The sequence below is a fragment of the Leptonychotes weddellii genome, chromosome 3 (genome assembly GCF_054177405.1).
Source record: "Leptonychotes weddellii isolate Sample4059 chromosome 3, ASM5417740v2, whole genome shotgun sequence".
Taxonomy (NCBI): Eukaryota; Metazoa; Chordata; class Mammalia; order Carnivora; family Phocidae; genus Leptonychotes; species Leptonychotes weddellii.
Window position 1 is genome coordinate 116,473,069 of NC_138371.1, and position 18,775 is coordinate 116,491,843.

At 37.4% G+C, this 18,775-nt stretch overlaps 1 protein-coding gene and 1 long non-coding RNA gene across 13 annotated transcripts in view; one reads left to right on the forward strand and one right to left on the reverse strand.

The window, feature by feature from the left end:
- Positions 1 to 3,228, reverse strand: part of SUPT20H (SPT20 homolog, SAGA complex component) — a 39,419-nt gene extending 36,191 nt beyond the window's left edge. For 7 of the 11 annotated variants that reach the window (XM_031028902.2, XM_031028898.2, XM_031028896.2 and 4 more), the window contains exons 1-2: positions 2,849 to 2,999; positions 925 to 1,021 (exon numbers count right to left, since the gene is read on the reverse strand). In XM_031028902.2, coding sequence (XP_030884762.1) covers positions 925 to 927 — 3 coding nt within the window. In that variant the 5' untranslated portion in view covers positions 928 to 1,021; positions 2,849 to 2,999. Of the gene's footprint in view, positions 1 to 924; positions 1,022 to 2,848; positions 3,001 to 3,108 lie in introns of those variants that run through there. The other 4 variants (XM_031028893.2, XM_031028894.2, XM_031028888.2 and 1 more) reach the window with 2 other exon arrangements.
- Positions 3,229 to 3,333: 105 nt separating this feature from the next.
- The window catches only part of LOC145720622 (uncharacterized), a 324,122-nt gene continuing 308,680 nt past the window's right edge, over positions 3,334 to 18,775 (forward strand). The window contains exons 1-3 of one of the 2 annotated variants that reach the window (XR_014143723.1): positions 3,334 to 3,473; positions 5,474 to 5,592; positions 6,884 to 8,904. This is a non-coding gene — a long non-coding RNA (uncharacterized LOC145720622). Of the gene's footprint in view, positions 3,474 to 5,473; positions 5,593 to 6,883; positions 8,905 to 18,775 lie in introns of those variants that run through there. The other variant, XR_014143724.1, reaches the window with a different exon arrangement.

Genomic DNA, 18,775 nt, shown 5'->3' on the forward strand with positions numbered 1-18,775 from the left:
TTAAAATAAGTTCATATAAAAAATTATAATAAACACAATCAAATGTATACTCTAGGACAACTGGCTATTGTTAGTCTTCTCAAGTAATGCCTCATCCTCTGAAATCAAAACTTCAAAAGCTCTAGTGAGATATAACTGCTTATGTTTATAAGCATCATTTATTCACTACCTCCTTCTAACACTTGAGAGGAAAGTGATAGCTAAGATGGATGCAAGATGTTAAGTGAGGTCAGCCCCTCATTTTGACAGCTCTACTTTTCTCTAACAGGCAGTGGTGGATAGGCAAGATCAGAAGAGAGGATAAACGTTTTCAAAGGTTTATTCAGGACTGTGGTCAGTGTTTATTTTTTCATTGTTAAATGCTGCTGCTTCTTTCAAACACAATAAAGTGATTTTTTTTCCCCTTTGTTTTTAAATATTTTCATGGCAAAAGGTAAATGCCCAGCACCAAGTATGTTTAACGACTGTTAAGTCAGTGAACAGAAATGTGCCATTAGAAGGCTAACATTGATGCTGCTTTAAATGTTATTTGTGGTAAGCAGGTTACATTTGTTTTTAAACAACAACAACAATCTAAATTAAGAGGAACTTTAAAATATGAGAAACGTGTGCCCCCTCCAAGTCATTTGTATTTATACCCATCCTCCTTGCCAGTGATTTGACTGTGGCAGGTGAAGTAATATTTTTTAATGCTTCACAAACATAAGGACAGACAAATTATCTTTTTAAGTTAGACATAATTATAACACTGAATTGAGAGATGAGCTCCCTATTTTCTAGAGAAGATTTTGCAGGTGAGCGCTAAGTAATTTCCTAGGTAGGGTAACTTAGGCATACATGAGTATTTCTGTACCTGTAATACAGATATTTTTATAAAGAGAACACTCTAAAACACAAATAAGAACATAATGAGCTACAGCTTACCATTGTGGTATAAAATAGGGGTCCAAAAAGAAGAGATAACTTATGTGCGTTGATGAAGAGGAGTGAAAACCATGTCTTTAATATCAATCTTCTAGTGCTAAAAAAGCAAAAACAACAAAAGCCCCCACATTAACATAAAGTGATTAAGAAAAATCAGATTATCTCGTTATTAAGGAAAATTACTTGAGAAATAGAAATTTTTGAACACATTTTTAAATAATCAGCAACAATAAAAATCACATATCACAGTCTTTCCAACTGTTGAAAAGTACAGTTTTAACTAGGTAAATTACAATCATTACTTGCTTTCTTCAAAAAATTTAACATCCAGGAGAGAAAAGAATAAATGTCTTCAAATTTCTCCTCTCCATCACCACTGTTGCTACTGTCATTGTTCCTATGGATTATTCTAACAATCCATCCACTAACCTGCATCACTGTACAGTTCACTTTACAAATCACACATTTCATCACACCTGCTAATAAAAGTCCTCTAAAGATATTCCCCCAAATATCCTAAGCTACATTTGGCAGATACAGCTCCAGTCCCTCTAGCCCTTCCCCTCTTCAAGCAAACTGGATACATTGCTGAAGAATCTCATTCCTCTAACACATGGGTTCTCACCCTGGCTACACAACAGAATAACCTGGGGAGCTTTAAGAAGTGGTATACTCATGCAGTATACAATACTCATGCAGTGATTCCGATTAACTGGTCTGGAGTAGGGCCTACGGATCAGAATTTTTTGAAACCTCCAGGTGATGCAAGGGCTAATTTTACCTAACTCCCTCTAATTTGTGTGTCTACACACCACTAAACTATAAAAACCACACCCTCAATTGACAGAAAACAGTATTTTCCATGTGAAATTTTTGTTTTTGGTGAACCCAAAGCTTAGGTTTTGCCAGTTTGGGTTTAAGAAACAAACAAACAAAACAAAACAAAAAACACCAAAAAATTACAGGCACCATCCAAGTTCCAGGAATAATAATTTAAAAAGTAAGACATTAATCCTACCTTCCAACAGCTCATGGATTTAATATAAGTTTAAGTTAAGGTGAAAATTTCTGACCACTGAATCTAAAGATGAAGGTACACCAGGTACAGGCAAGATGTGATGACTCTAATCTCTGTCACTAAATTGGGGAGAAGGATGGGAAGAGAAAGGCTTCCCAACTTTATTACAGACAAAAGCCATTAACTACGTATACAATTTACAAACCAAACATTATGACCGCATACAGCATTTACCAGAACCCTGTGAAAAAACCATTGTAATTACCGCCTCCATTTTACAAAATAAGGCACTCAAAACGAAGGAATTTCCCAAGACCACACAACAGACTGGAATTCAGACCTCTAAATTTTTAATCTTAGATTCTTTCTACTAAAGCTCACGACCTTCAGACCATTCAATCCAGCACCCGTTTTTAGATTTTAAATCGGATTCTGCTCAGACTAATGTACATTTTTTTTTCTTAATTTTGATCTAACTTCATATCATGGTTCCCAACCTTCGTACACTATATTCAAATCTAACTCGGAAAATCTTGCTAATCACTATTTTCCTACCAGGAACTTTAATGTATGGTACTCAGGAAAACGCAGTCCCTCCTGATGCGATGGTTACAGGAGATGGCTTCCAGGAACAGCTAGCTCTTTATTTCTGAACTCCCGGTAACTATGGCAAGGACCAGTAATGAATCCAACTGTAAAACTAGCAACCGATTCCACTGCTTTTCCTGATCGACCTGACGCTTCAACTGTTAGAGGTTTTTTTTGTTTTTGAAACAACTTAGGCTTTACCAACATATCGCCACAACTCAACAGCAGGGCGAACAGCCTTTATTCAATATGGATACCAAGAAACCCTCCCCCAAAGCGCTACGCGAAATTCTTGGAAATTTCCGGAAATACCCGTACCTGGAATCCAAAAGTCAAACTACAACGAAAAGCGTTGCTTGGAAACACTGCCAGAGGCAACTAAGGCGACTACCCCGGGTGCGAGGGCTCAGCCCAGGCCACCCCCGTCTCTGGAAACACCTTCCTTCTACGGAAGGCCGGCTCTGTGGAAAGCCGCGAAAAGCCACTCGGGAAGCCGCTCGCTTACCTTTGACCCCGGCCAAGATCTCGCGCGCCTAACCGTCGCTGGGGGCCCGCCACTCCCACCCGCCACCGCCCACCTGTGCGGAACGCCGCCGCGCTGGCCTCATGACGGCGCCTCTGGCTCGGCCGGAACGCGACGTGCGGGCAAGGGCCGCGCGCTGCAGGCTGCAGTTCGTTCCGTAGGCCCCCTCGCGGGAGCTTCGCAGCTCAGCCATAGGCCTGTTCCGGCGCCCGCACTTCCGACTGGCGCGCCGGGCGGGGCGAGCTGGGGAGCGCAGGCGGAAGAGGTGGAGTTGGGAGGGTCGGGCGGCACTGAGGAGGCTTGTGCGCCAGAGTCTGGTGTCGCCGGGGCGGGTCCCCACAAAGACCTTGGGGACTGATGCCCGGCGGGGGGGGCACAAGCTCCTTCGCGGGCCCGGCATCCAGCCCCATAAAATGCGAGGTAGGATGTGGCTATCTGGAAGATAGGGTGCCCTTCTGAATTTCTGGAGTGAAAGAGTCTTGGAACGAGCTTTTATTCTCAGCCCATCCAAACGGAAAGGGAACTTCACCATTTCTACAGTTAATAGTTCAAGCCATTCAGCCCTCGATAGTGTATATCAAATGCCAGTGAATTTAATGTTTAAAAAATTCCAAAAAACAAACAGAAGCAACCTCACTGAGGAGTTCTAACAATTCATAAAGGAAATAACCAGCCTACGTTACAATGTCTAATTGTAGTTCTGCACCTCTAAACAACTTTGGTTGTTGGGTATAAACTTTATTCTTATTGAGGTGAAATTCACAGAACATAAAATGAAACATTTTAAGAGTATAATTCAGTAGCATTTAGTACATTCATGATGTTGTGCAACCACCAACTCTAATTCCAAAACATTTTCATCACCCCCATTAAGTATTAACTCTCCATTTTTCCCTCTCTTAGACCTCAGCAGACACCAATTACTTTCAGAGTCTTTAGATTTACCTAATCTGGATATTTCCCCCAAATGGAAAATGTGACCTTTTTTTTTGTGTCTGTCTTCTTTCACTTAGCATAATGTTTTCCAGGTCCATCCACCTTGTAGCAAGTATCAGTACTTAATTCCTTTTTATGGCTTATATTCTGTCCCATTGTATGTATATGCCACAGTTTTATGCATTGGCCCATTGATGGCCATTTGGGTTATTTACACCTTTGGACTATTGTGTATGGTGCTGCTATGAATATTTGTTTTGTATTTGAGTCCTGTTTTCAATTTGGGGGTGGGTGGGTAATACACCCTAAAAGAAAACCAGAGCCTGACATAGTTCAAGTGGTAAAAACAGATTTTATTCGGGAACTATTGCAAAAGAGGGAAAGAGACCTCAGTATAGAACTAGACTCAATTCCACATATACAGCATGAACAAATAGTAATTTATAGCCAAGGAGCAGAGTTGGAGAGCAGTGGACGGAAGTTTCTTAACAGGAAATAATAAGGGTCAGGGGGCATTCTGTCTAAACTGACTTGTTGGGATTCTGACTGAAGGCAGATTACGTTGATCAGGCACCAAGGGTGGGGACTAAGAGTTTGATCAGATATTGAAGGTGATCAGATATCCAGGGGGATCCAGATACACAGTTCTTTAGGATCCTTGCTACAACTGGTTGATACATGTCCCACAAATCAGACTAGAATCATGGAGAGAGCTTATCAAATACCTAGGAGTGGAAATGCTGGGTCATATGGTAATTCTACTCTTAAATATTTGAGAAATTGATAAAACTGTTTTCCAAAGTGGCTGAGACATTTTACATACTAATAGCAATCAATATGTGGTGGTTCCAATTTCTCTACATCCTCACCAAATTTCTTTTTTAAAAATTATACTCATCCTAGTAGGTAGGAAATAATATCTTATTGTGGTTTTGATTTGTGTTTTCCTAAGGCTAGTGATGTTGCACATCTTTTCATGTCCGTGTTGGCCATTTGTGTATATTTGGAGAACTGTCTATTCAAGTCCTTTGCCTATTTTTTAATTGGATTGTCTTTGTTGTTTAAGTTATGAATTCTTTCTGTATTCTGGATACTAGACCCTAATCAGATATATGATTTGCAAATATTTTCTTCCATTCTGTAGGTTGTCTTTTCACTTTCTTGCTAATGTCCTTTGATGTACAAACTTAAATTTTTGATGAAGCCTAGTTTATTTTTCTCTCTTATGGCTTGTGCTTTTGGTGTCATACTTAAAAACCCATTGCCAAATCCAAATTCATAAGGATTGTCAAAAAACCAAACTCTGTACACTGAGTAAAATAAAACAGAAAGATGAGTTTGTTGCAGTGGTTTTGACCTGTAAACTCGGAAACTCAAGACTAAGAGAGCAATGAGTTTCAAGTTAAAAGGTGTTTATGGGGTAAACATGGAAGTTATTTGACTTTTTCAGTTGATTGGTTGCTTGGTCTTCTTATTTGTGTCAGGGTAGCTGAGTCAGAGAAAAAAGAAAGTCCAAAGATGGCATGAACAGACTTGGCATTTGGGGGTATCACTGTCCTGGGCTGATTTCTGAGAGGAGCCATAAGTTACTACAATTTGTCAGGTAAGGCTAAGTTTTGTTTTTCTTTAATGTGCCTCCATTGACCAACACCATTTTGTCCCCATCATAAGTGACTCCATTTTAATTTTGATTCTGTAGGATTTACCCTTAGGATTTCTTTTAAGAGTTTTATGATTTTAGCTCATGTATTTAAGTCATTGATTCGCTTTCAGTTAGTTTTTGTATATGTTGTGTAATAGGGATTTCATTTCATTCTTTTGCATGTTGTCCCAGACCCATTTGTTGAAAAGCCTGTTCTTACTCCCAGTGAATGGTCTTGACCTCCATATCAAAAATCAGTTTGCCATACATGTATGGGTTTGTTTCTGGACTGTTAATTCTACTCCATTGGTCTTTATGTCTATCCTGTGTCAGTGTAGGTATCCCCATCTTTTCAAAATTTGTGTTATGCCACTTTGCTTTTACAAAAGACCTACATTAGTACCTGTTTTCATTAATTGAAAGAAATCTGAAAAGAATTTTTGCTTTTACGACAAAAGATTGAAAGAGAAAAAAGCGTTCAGCGTTTGTTTTGTAGTGAGCCTTTATAGAGGCAGCATGCACCCTGAGCAGCAAGAGTGGCACAACCAAGCTCTTTCTCTGGGAACTACATCTCAGTATCAAGCCACCATAGCTTTGCACAGTGTCTGTGAGCATCTGTGCTTAATCTTGATTTATGTTGTGCATCCATTTAGCAAGATGTGTTCTAAAGTATCAGAAAAGCCTAGGAGAGATTGTTTTTCCATGTAAAATTGTAGTTTTCCATGTAAATTAATGTTAATTGCTTCTTCACTCTATGCCATTTCAGTTTATAAAAGGTTTCATAGGAACTCTATTTTTGGATAGCAGGAAGAAATCTGTACCACACTGTTTTGATTACTGTAGCTTTGTAGTAGTTTTAAAATGGGGAAGTGTAAGTCCTCCAGTTTTGTTCTTCTTTTCTAATATTGTTTTGGCTCCCTTCCAACTTTATATGAATTTGAGAATCAGCTTTTCCATTTTTGCAAAAAGACGACTAGGATTTTGATAGGGATTGTATTGAATCGGTAGATAACTTTGACAAATATTGGTGTGTTAAATAGTCAGTTTTCCAGCATGATGTCTTTCCATTTATTTAGGTCTTCTTTAATTTTTTTCAGCAATGTTTTGTGGTTTTCAGTACACAAAATTTTCATCTCCTTAAATTTATTCTTAGGTATTCCATCATTTTGACTGCTATCTTAATCGGCTTAAGTTGCTATAACAAAATGCCGCATACTGGGTGTCTTAAACAACAGAAATTTCTTTCTTACAGTTCTGGAGACTGGGAATCCAAGATCAAGGCCAATATGGTTTCTGGTGAGAGTTTTATTCCTGGCTTGTAGGTAGCTGCCTTCTCACTTTGTCCTTCGATAGTGGGCAAGGAGAGAAAGAAAGGGAGACAGGGTGTACTCTGGTGTCTATTCTTAAGGATACTAAGCTATCAGATCAGGGCCCTACCCTTATGACCTCATTTAACCTTAAATTACCCTCTTATAGGCCTTATCTCAAAAACAATCAAATTGGAGATTAGGGCTTCAACATATGGATTTTGGAGGGACACAATTCAGTCCATAGCAGATGGTATTACAAGTGGAATTATCGCTTAATTTCCTTTTTGGGTTACTCATTGTTAGTGTATTTAAAAAAAACACATTTTTTGAGTGTTGATCTTGTACTCTGCAAATTTGCCAAATTTATTTATTAGCTCTAATAATTGTGTGTGTGTATACGTGTGTATGTTCTTTAGGATTTCTATAGACAGAATCATAGCATCTGTTAATTGAGATAGTTTTACTTTTTCCTTACAATTTGGCTGCCTTTTATTTCTTTCGCTTGTCTAATTGCTTTGGTTAAGGTCATTCTTTCATTTGAAGGAATTGGCTCATGCAGTTGTTAATGCTGGCAAGTCTGAAATTTGTAGGGCAGAGTGGTAGACTGAAAACTCAAGCAGGAGCTGATGTTGCAGTCTTGAGAGAGACTTTGTTCTTTTCCAAAAAAACCTCAGTTTTTGCTGTAAAGGCCTTTGTGTATTATGGAGATTGATTGAAAAAGGCCTACCTATATCATCAAGAGTAATCTTTATTTAGAATCAATTAATTTTAGATGAAAAACACATCTACAGAATTCTTTTCACAGTAACATCTGGATTAGTGTTTGATTAAATAGGTGGATAGCAAAGCTGACACATAAAACCAATAATCACACCCAGTGTGGTAGATAGTTTTATTCACAATTTTTTAAATAAAAAATTTCACTTTTGTCATGGCTTCAGTTTGGGTAGAATATACTTCCCCCACCCTAGTGACTTTGCATTTTGCCGTATGACTTGCTTTGGCCAATGGAATGTGAGTGGATGTAACATATGTCCACCAGTTGGGAAACTAAATGTGGTCTTAGAGAGAAGGGGAAGGCCTGTATATTCTGAATCCTTTGGCTTTGCGTGTATGTGCATGTATTTGTATGTATGTGTTTCTGCAGGCAATGATATAGTGTCCCCTTGAAATGGCTCCTACTGGCAAAAGAAGAAATACTTGGAGCACCAAGACAATTAAAAAGTGTTTGCAATGGATTGAAACTCATTAAATATGTTAAAAATACATGAATTCTTAATATTGCTTAAAAAAAAAGCTCACTAGTCACATTGAAGATTACTAGGACACCAGTTCATTATTCTGAAATTGGTAAATAATGGTTAAAAAAGCAAAACAATTAACCTGCTTTTCCTACATAAACTGAAATTCAGAGTAACCAAATTGTTGATGAAGAAAAACTTTTATGGAAAACGTCCAATGAATAAATGAGGGAGGAATGATAATAATATCACCATTTTGCAACCCATAAGAAAATAATGTTTCTAAGAAATAACAAGTCCAGTTCCACATATAAGGAGCTCAGAAGTTGCTACTCCGTCCCAACAATAAGTAAAAAGATGATCAAACTGAAAAATCAACAACTCTTTTTAGATCTGCAAGAGAAGTGAGGTCACAGGGCATATAATGCCCGCCAAATAGAGAGACTGACACATGAATATAGAATCACAATGTATTGGAGCAGCAACCTCCATGGGAACCAGTGCCCGGGTAGGGAAACCTGAATTGCAATTGATGAATTGCTGGAGGTTCAGTGTGGACAATTCTGACACTTAAAAGCTCCAGGGGGACTGAGTCATGAGGCAGCCCTCACACTTTTGTAAGTTTACACCTCCAAGAACTCTACAAGGTTCTCACAGTAAATATCAGAGAAAAATCTTGTGCTCCAACAGAAGGAGAGGAAAAGGAGCCATCTGAAAATAAACCAGAGAACTCTCTCCTTCTTAGTAAGGCTTGCCCTCAGAGGAAACTCGTTAACCAGAGCCTAACTTGTTGGGGTTTTATCAGAGCCTAGATAACCTGGGGGAAAGGAAATACTCAACTCTAGCCCACTCTAGCCATCCTATCCCACATATGAGAGGATGGGGGCAGAAAACTGAGAAGCACTTGTGAAGTTCACGTTCAGAGGCATAGGCTCACTGAAAGACTGAGACCTACTCATGGGACTGTAGAATGCTTCACTCCCCCTAAATCTCACTACTACATTATGAAAGGTCGGTTTACAGTTCTTTTTATATGTCCAGCAATCAAGAAAAAGATAGAAGACATCCCAAAAGACAAAAAACATTGTTTGAAGAGACAAAGCAAGCATCAGAACCAGACATTGCATGGATATTGGAATTATCAGATTGGTACTTTAAAACTGTGATTAGGGCGCCTGGGTGGCTCAGTCGTTAAACGTCTGCCTTCGGCTCAGATCATGATCCCAGGGTCCTGGGATCGAGTCCCCACATCGGGCTCCCTGCTCCGCGGGAGGCCTGCTTCTCCCTCTCCCACTCCCCCTGCTTGTGTTCCCTCTCTCCCTATCTCTCTCTCTGTCAAATAAATAAATAAAATCTTAAAAAAAAAAAAAAGAAAACTGAGATTAAATGCTGAGGGCTCTAAGGGATGAAGTAGACAGCATTCAAGAGTAGATGGACAATATAAGCATAGAGATAAAAGTCCTAACAAAGAACCAAAAATAAATGTTAGAGACCAAAAAATATATAAAATAAATGAATGCCTTTGATGGGCCTATTAGTAGACTGGACATGGCTAAGGAAATAATAACTAATGTTTGCCAAATAACCATTCGGTGGATGGTTGAAAGGGAACTTTATAAAAATGGATCAGACTGACAACACTTGATCAATCTTAATAGTACTGCAAGGAGATGATCAAGTATTGTGTACCTCCTGATGTGATGCATTTCATATTGTTACTCTCTTTGAAATATTTTCACAAAACCAGAAATTGATTCTAAATCTAATGAAGCCTCTAGATCTGACTGCTGGTTTACTTGAAAGAGGAAGGCACAGAGTAACATGTTAAGTAATATCATGATAATAGAATCCACCCAGTACATAATATGGTAACCCCTGTAGGAAAATGGAATATAAACTGGCTATGTTAACTGTTTCAGGCTGAATTTTGTCCCCTCCAAAATTCTATGCTGAAGCTCAAACCCCTAGTACCTCAGAATGTGACTGTATTTGTAAATAGAGTCTTTAAAGAGGTGATTAAGTTAAATGAAGCTATTAATATGGGCCCTAATCTAGTATGATGGGTACCCTTGTAAAAAGAGGTTGGGGCACATAGACACCAGAGATAAGAGCACAACAAATCTGTGGTATTTTGTTATGGCAGCCTCAGCAAATTAATACAATAACACTAGGTGGAATAATGGTTTTTTGGTTATAGGAGTAACAAAAATGGACCTTATCTATTAGAAATATAAATGTAGTGTTTACAGGTGAAATGAATTTTGGGATCTGGCTTGAAAATACATGGTAGATGAAATAAGAATGGCAAATTTTTGTTAATTATTAAAACTGAGTAAGAGGTATTAGAAGTGCATTGTATCTCCACCTTTGTATATGTTTGAAGATGTCCAAAATAAACAGTTAAACATGTATGCACATGCACACACATACACATACATGCAATATGCCAATATATATCATATGTAAATAGAGTTTTTCTCAGAATTCTGGCTCAAATTCATTCACTCTCATGGATTTGGCTACTGCCCATATGCTAAAGACTCTCAAGTCTACAGCTTTACCCATTTCTGGTAACTCAACATTTTTACTTGCTGTACCAGAGGCCTTTCACATGTGAAGTGTCCAAAATGAATTCCTCATCTTTTCCTTCAGATTTTCCATGTTTTCCCTGCTGGTGATCATCAACTTCCCACAGGCGAGAGTCTGGCTTAGAGAGCTCCTCTCTTAGGCCCCATATCTCACCAGTCCTCAAGTTCCTGGAATTCTGTTTCTAAATACCTGTTGGGTCTGTCCTCTCCTCTCTTATGTTGTCCCTTCCATGGCTTGCATTCTGGTTCACTGTACTCTTACCTGGATGGCTGTAGGTCCCTTTTACAGGTCTTTGCTTCCTTTCTCATCCTGGGTTTCCCTCTGCTAGCTTTGTTCATGTTGTTGCTAAAGTTGTCTTTTTTTCTCATAACTTTCTTTAAATATAATGGACAGATAATATATTAACATGAAGCAGTGCAAAAGTGTATAGCTATAGAAAAGTGAGGCTATCATTGTGGCACAATTTATGGTAGCGCAGATCTAGAAGGAACCAAATTTCCATCAAAAGGTAACCCAAGTAAACCAAGGTAGGGCCACATAATAGAGTAATCTGTGGCCCTAAAAAGGAATAAAGACTATATCTGTCTATAGCATATATTGTTGTGTAAAGAAAGCCCACACCTATAATGAGACCTGATTCCTTTTAGTGGGAAAGTAGAGCACAATAGTGGCTCTATTACCTGGCACTAATAGTGTTCATGGCTTCTGGATTAGTCATTGTTTCTAGGTATTTCAGTGGACAGTGGTAGGAAATAAATATAAGTATAAATAAAGTAAATAATAAATAAATATATTAATATACATCATGAAATTTATGGGCATTCCAGTTTAAATTCAGTATTTTGGGTTGTTATTTAAACTCTTTATCTTACTTGTGTATGGCCTTTCTCCCACAGTGAAAAATGCTGGTCTGCAAGTGCACCAAAATAATGACTCGTTGCTTTGTCCTACATTACATTTGCAACTGTCTCAGAATAACAACATCAAAACTACCATCAACAGTATGATCACTGTAACATTTAAAGATTTTTTTTTTTGTCCTTAGAGTATATACTATAAAAAATACATATACAAATTCTGTTTTTTTAAAAAAAAGACATTTGAAATAATTTCTTTCAGGTTGGTTTTGTTTTGCTTTGTTTTTAGGAAATGATTTTTTTTTTTTTTTAATTTGCGAGAGAGAGAATGAGAGAGAGCACGAGAGGAAGGAGGGTCAGAGGGAGAAGCAGACTCCCTGCTGAGCAGGGAGCCCGATGTGGGACTCGATCCCGGGACGCCAGGATCATGACCTGAGCCAAAGGCAGTCGCTTAACCAACTGAGCCACCCAGGCACCCAGGAATTGATTTTTTTTTAATAATTTACTTTTATAAGAATGTGAAATAAATATATGACTACATATTAAATCTACAAAATTAGGTTAAGCTCAGAAACTCTAGCTTCTATTCCAGTTCCCTCATTCTGTTCCACCTTCCCTATATTGTTAAGCAATATATTTTAGTTTAATATAGTTATTATATGTATGTATGTTACACATGTGTTAGTTATTATATATTACATATGTATATATGCATATATATATTTTTTGTTACTAAATAAAATAAGGGAACTCAGCAACACCATCAAGTGTTAACACCATTTCATTATAGGGATCCCTTTAGGAGAAGAGAAGGAAAAGGGGGAGGAAAATTTCTTTGAAGAAATAAGAGCTGAAAACTTCACTAAACTGGGAAAGGAAACAAATCCAGATCCAGGAGGCACAGAGAGCCCCCAACAAAATCAACCCAAGGAGGTCCACACCAGCACACATAGTAATTAAAATGGCAGAAAGTCATGATGAAGAGAGAATTCTAAAAGCAGCAAGAGAAAACAGTTACATACAAGGGAAACCCCATAAGGCTATCAGTAGATTTTACAGCAGAAACTTTGCAGGCCAGAAGGGATTGGCATGATATACTCAGAATGATGAGAGGAAAAAGTCTGCACCAAGAATATTCAGCAAGGCTATCATTCAGAATAGAAGGAGAGATAAAGAGTTTCCCAGACAAAAGTTAAAAGAATTCATCACCAAGCCAGCCATATAAGAAATGTTAAAGGGGACTTTTTGAATGGGAAGGAAAGACCATAAGTAAGAGTAAGAAAAGTAGGAAGCACAAAAACAGCAAAATTAAGTATATCTATAAAAATCTAGTCAAGGGATTCACAAAAGAGTGTAAAATATGACATAGGATGGGGAGAGGAGTAAATATTTAGTGCTTTTAGAATGGATTCAAACTTAATCAACCATTAAATTAATATAGACTGCTCTATGCTTAAGTTGTTATATATAAACCTAATGGTAATCACAAATAAAAAAAAATCTGGTAATAGATATGTAGAGAAAGAGAGAGAGAGAGAGAGAGAAAGTATTGCAATTATATCACTAAAGAAAGCCAGCAAATCAAGAGAAGAGAGCAAGAGAGGAAAGGAACAGAGAAGAACTACAAAATCAACTGTAAAACAACTAACAAAATGGCAATAAGTATGTATCTATTGATAATTACTTTGAGTGTAAATGGACAGAATGTTCCAGTCAAAAGACATTGGGTGATGGAAAGGATAAAAAAGCAAGACCCATCTATATGCCGCATACAAAAGATTAATTTCAGACCTGAAGACACATGCAGATTGAAAATGAAGGTGTGGAAAAGCACTTATCATGTAAATGGAAGTGAAAAGAAATATAGGGTAGCAATATTTAGACAAAATAGGCTTTAAAACAGAGACTTTAATAAGAGACAAAGAAGGACACTGCATAATCATAAAAGGAACAATCCAACAAGAAGATAGTAATAATTGTAAATATTTATGGACCCAACATGGGAGCACCCAGATACATCAAGCAGCTATTAGCAAACATAAAGGAAGTAATTGATAGTAACACAATGACAGTAGGGTACTTTAATACCCCATTACATCAATGGATAGATCATTTAAACAAAATCAACAAGGAAACAGTGGCTATAAATGACACATTGGACCAGATAGATTTAACAGATAAATTCAGAACATTCCATCCTAAAACAGCAGAATACACATTCTTTTCAAGCACTTACAGAATAGATCATGTGAGGCCACAAAACAAGTCTCAACAAATTCAAAAAGATTGTAATTATTTTATGCATCTTTTCTGGCCACAATGCTTGAAATTAGAAATCAACCCCAAGAAAAAATCTGGAAAGAACACAAATACATGGAGGTTAAATAACATGCTACTCAACAGTGGATGGGTCAATCAAGAAGTCAAAGAAATAAAAAATTACATGGAAACAAGTGAAAATGAAAACACAATGATCCAAAATCTTTGGGATGCAACAAAAGCAATTATAAGAGGGCAGTTTACAGCAATATAGGCCTACCTCAAGAAGTAGGAAAAATCTCAAATAACCTAACTTTATACCTAAAGGAGCTAAAAAAGAACAACAAACAAAACTCCAAACCAGCAGAAGGAAGGAAATAATAAAGATTAGAGCAAAAATAAATGATACAGAAACTTAAAAAAAAAACAACAACAAAAAACAATGGGACAGATAAACCAGGAACTACTTTGAAAAGATCAACAAAATTGACAAACCTCTAGCCAGACTCATTAAAAAATAATAATAAAATGAGGGGGCGGAGAGAGACCCCAAATAAAATCACAAATGAGAGAGGGAAAAAAACCCCAACACCACAGAAATATAAACAATTGTAAGAGGATATTATGAAAAATTATATGCTAACAAATTAGATACATTCCTAGAAACATATAACCTACCAAAACTGAAGCAGGAAGAAATAGGAAGTTTGGACAGACCGATTACAGCAATGAAATAGAATCAATAATCAAAGAACTCCCAACAAACAAAAGTCCAGGACCAGACAGCTTTACAGGCAAATTCTACCTAATATTTAAAGAAGAGTTAATACGTATTCTTCTCAAACTATTCCAAAAAATAGAAGAGGAAGGAAAACTTCCAAATTCATTCTATGAATCTAATATTACCCTTATACCAAAGCCAGATATCACAAAAAAAGAGAACTATAGGCTTATATCTCTCATGAACATAGATGCAAAAAAATCCTCAACAAAATCAAGGGCGCTTGGGTGGCTCAGTCAGTTAAGCGTCCAACTGTTGATTTTAGCTCAGGTCATGATCTCAGAGTCCTGGGGTTGAGCCCTGAGTCTGGCTCTACACTAAGCAGGGTGTCTGCTTCTCTCCCTGTCCCTCTGCCCCTTCCCCCCACTCGTGTACATGCTCTCTCTTTCTCTAAAATAAATAAATAAGTCTTTAAAAAACAAATGCTCAACAAAATCCTAGCAAACTGAATCCAACAATATTCACCACGACCAAATGGGATTTATTCCTGGGATACAAGGGTGGTTCAGTATTCACAGTTCAATCAACGTGATATATCATATCAGTAAGAGAAAGGATAAAAACCATATGATCATTTCAAAAGATGCAGAAAAAGCATGTGACAAGATACAACATCCATTCATGATAAAAACCCTCAACAAAGTAGGGCTAGAGGGAACATACCTCAAAATAATAAAGACCATCTATGAAAAACCCACAGTAAACATCAGACTCAATAGAGAAAAACTGAGAACTTTTCCTCTAAGGTCAGGAATAAGACAAGGATGTCCATTCTCACCACTTTTATTCAATATAGTACTGGAATTCCTAGCCACAGCAGACAACAAAAAGAAATGAAAGGCATCCAAATTGTCAAGGAAGAGGTAAAAGTTGCACTATTTGCAGATGACATAATACTATATATAGAAAACCAGAAACACTACCAAAAAACTGCTAGAACTGATAAATGAAATCAGTAGTGTTGCAGAATAAAAAAATCAATGTATAAAAATCTGTTGCATTTCTCTACACCAATAATGAAGCAGCAGAAAGAGAAATTAACAGTCTCACAACTATATAAAAATAATAAGATACCTAGGAATGAAGCTAACCAGAGATAAAAGACATACTCTGAAAACCATAGCACACTGATGAAAGAACGTGAAGATGACACAAAGAAATGGAAAGACATTCCATCCTCATGTGTTGGAAGAGCAAATAATGTTAAAATGTCAATACTGCCCAAGGCAATCTACACATTTAATGCAATCCCTATCAAAATACCAATTGCGTTTTTCACAGAACTAGAACAAATAATCCTAAAATTTGTGTGGAGCCACAAAGACCTCGACTAGCCAAAGCAATGTTGAAAAAGAAAAAAACTGGAAGTATCACAGTTCTGAACTTTAAGTTATATTACAAAGCTGTAGTTATCAAAACAGTATGGTACTGGCATAAAAAATAGACACACGTAGATCAATAGAATAGAAAACCCAGAAATGAACCCACAACTACATGGTCAATTAATCTTTGACAAAGGCGGAAAGAATATCCAATGGGAAAAAGAGAGTCTCTTCAACAAATGGTGTTGGGAAACCTGGACAGCTACATGCAAAAGAATGAAATTGGACCACTTGTAACACCATACACAAAAATAAACTCAAAATGGATTAGAGTCCTAGATGTGAGACCTGAAACCATAAAAATCCTAGAAGAGAACGTAGGCAGTAACATCTTTGACATTGGCCATAGCAACATTTTTTCTAGCTATGTCTCCTTAGGGAAAATGAAAGGAAAAATAAACTATTGGGACTGCATTAAAATGAAAAGCTTCTGCACAGTGAAGGAAACAATCAATAAAACTAAAAGGCAACCTATGGATTGGGAGAAGATACTTGTAAATGACATATCTGATAAAGGTTTAGTATCCAAAATCAATAAAGAACTTACACAACTCAACACCCAAAAAGCAAATAACCCAATTAAAAAATAGGCAGAAATGCACAGACATTTATCCAATGATATCCAGATGGCCAACAGACACGTGAAAAGATGCTCAACATCACTAATCACCAGAGAAATACAGATCAAAACTACAATGAAGTGTCACCTCACACCTGTTAGAATGGCAAAAATCAAAAACACAGGAAACAACAAATGCTGACAAGGAAGCAGAGAAAAAGGAACCCGTGTACACTGTTAGTAGGAAGGCAAACTTATGTAGTCACTGTGGAGAACAGTATGGAGATTGCTCAAAAAGTTAAAAATAGAACTACCCTATGATCCAATAATCACACTACTGGGTATTTACTCCAAAAATACAATACTAATTCAAAGGGAGACATGCACCTCTATATTTATTGCAGCATTATTTGTAATAGCCAAATTATGAAAGGCCCGAGTACCCATTGATAGATGAAGGGATAAAGAAGAGGTGGTACATATATACAATGAAATATCTCTCATCCGTTAAAAGGAATGAAATCTGTCATTTACAACAACATGGATAGAACTAGAAAGTATAATGCTAACTGAAATAAGTCATAGAAAGACAAATACTGTATGATTTCACTCATATGTGGAATTTAAGAAACAAAACAAACAAAAAGGGAGAGAAACCAGGAAATAGATTTTTTAAAAAAATATTTTATTTATTTATCTGACAGAGAGAGACACAGCGAGAGAGGGAACACAAGCAGGGAGAGTGGGAGAGGGAGAAGCAGGCTTCCCGCAGAGCAGGAAGCCCGATGCGGGGCTCGATCCCAGGACCCTGGGATCATGACCTGAGCCGAAGGCAGACGCTTAACGACTGAGCCACCCAGGCGCCCCAATTACAGAGATTCTTAATTATAGAGAACAAACTGATGGTTACCAAAGGGGAGATGGGTGGGGGAATGGGTGATGGAGTAAAGAATACACCATCCTGATGGGAAAAAAATTCACACACACAAATAAGAAAATAGAAAATAACAAGTATTGGCAAGGATGTGGAGAAATCAGAATCCTTACACATTGCTGGTAGGCATGTAATATGGTGCAGCTATTATGAAGAATGGTATGGTGGTTCCTTAAAAAGTTCAATGGAATTACTGTGTGATCCAGCAATTCTAAGGATATTCCTAAAAGAATTGAAAACAGAGACTTTAACAGATACTTGTACACCATTGTTCATAGTAGCATTATTCACAATAGCCAAAAGGTGGAAACAACTGAGATATCCATCAAAAGATAAATAAACAAAATGTGTTGTTTGCATACAGTGGAGTATTGTTTAGCCTTAAAAAGGGTTGAAATTCTGATACATGCTAACGAAGATGAACCTTGAGCCTTATGCTAAGTGAAATTACCTAAACACAAAAGGACAACTATCATATGATTCCACTTAATGAGGTACCTAGAATAGTTAAATGCATAGAGACAGAAAATAGAACAGTTAACCAGGGGCTGTGAGGAGAGAGGAATGGATAATTGTTGCTCAACGGATATAGAGTTTTGATTTCATAAGGTGGAAAAGTTCTGGAAATAGAGAATGCTGATGGTTAAACAACATTTGTGAATGTACTTAATACCACTGAATTGTTCATTTAAAACAGGTAAACATGGTAAATTTTACCATAATAACAAAATAGTAAAAACACCTCCAAAACAACTCTCCCATTCTTTGTTTCAGAGGAATTTAGTTCATGCTGTGTTCTGATCTCTTTTACCTATTTCAGTAGCCTTGAATTTTCTTCCCTACCTTTTTAAGTTTGGGGCAATTTTTGCTTTGACAGTTCATATTTCTGGCATTGCATTGTATGTGCCATGTGTTATATTTAGCTTCTTGAGCACACATCTGTTTTTCTGTGATATTTGAAGTCCTTTGAGTTTGGGAACCTGTTAGAGCTTCAAAAAATGTTGGGAGGCCTGGGTGGCTCAGTTGGTTAAGTGTCTGTCTTTGCTTGGGTCATGATCCTGAAGTCCTGGGATCGAGTCCAGCATCAGGCTTCTTGCTCAGAGGGGGGCCTGCTTCTCCTGCCTGCAGCTCCCGTTGCTTGTGCTCTCTCTCTCTCTGACAAATAAATAAATAAGCTCTTAAAAAAAAAAGTTTGCTATGGGGCATCTGGGTGGCTTAGTTGGTTAAGGGTG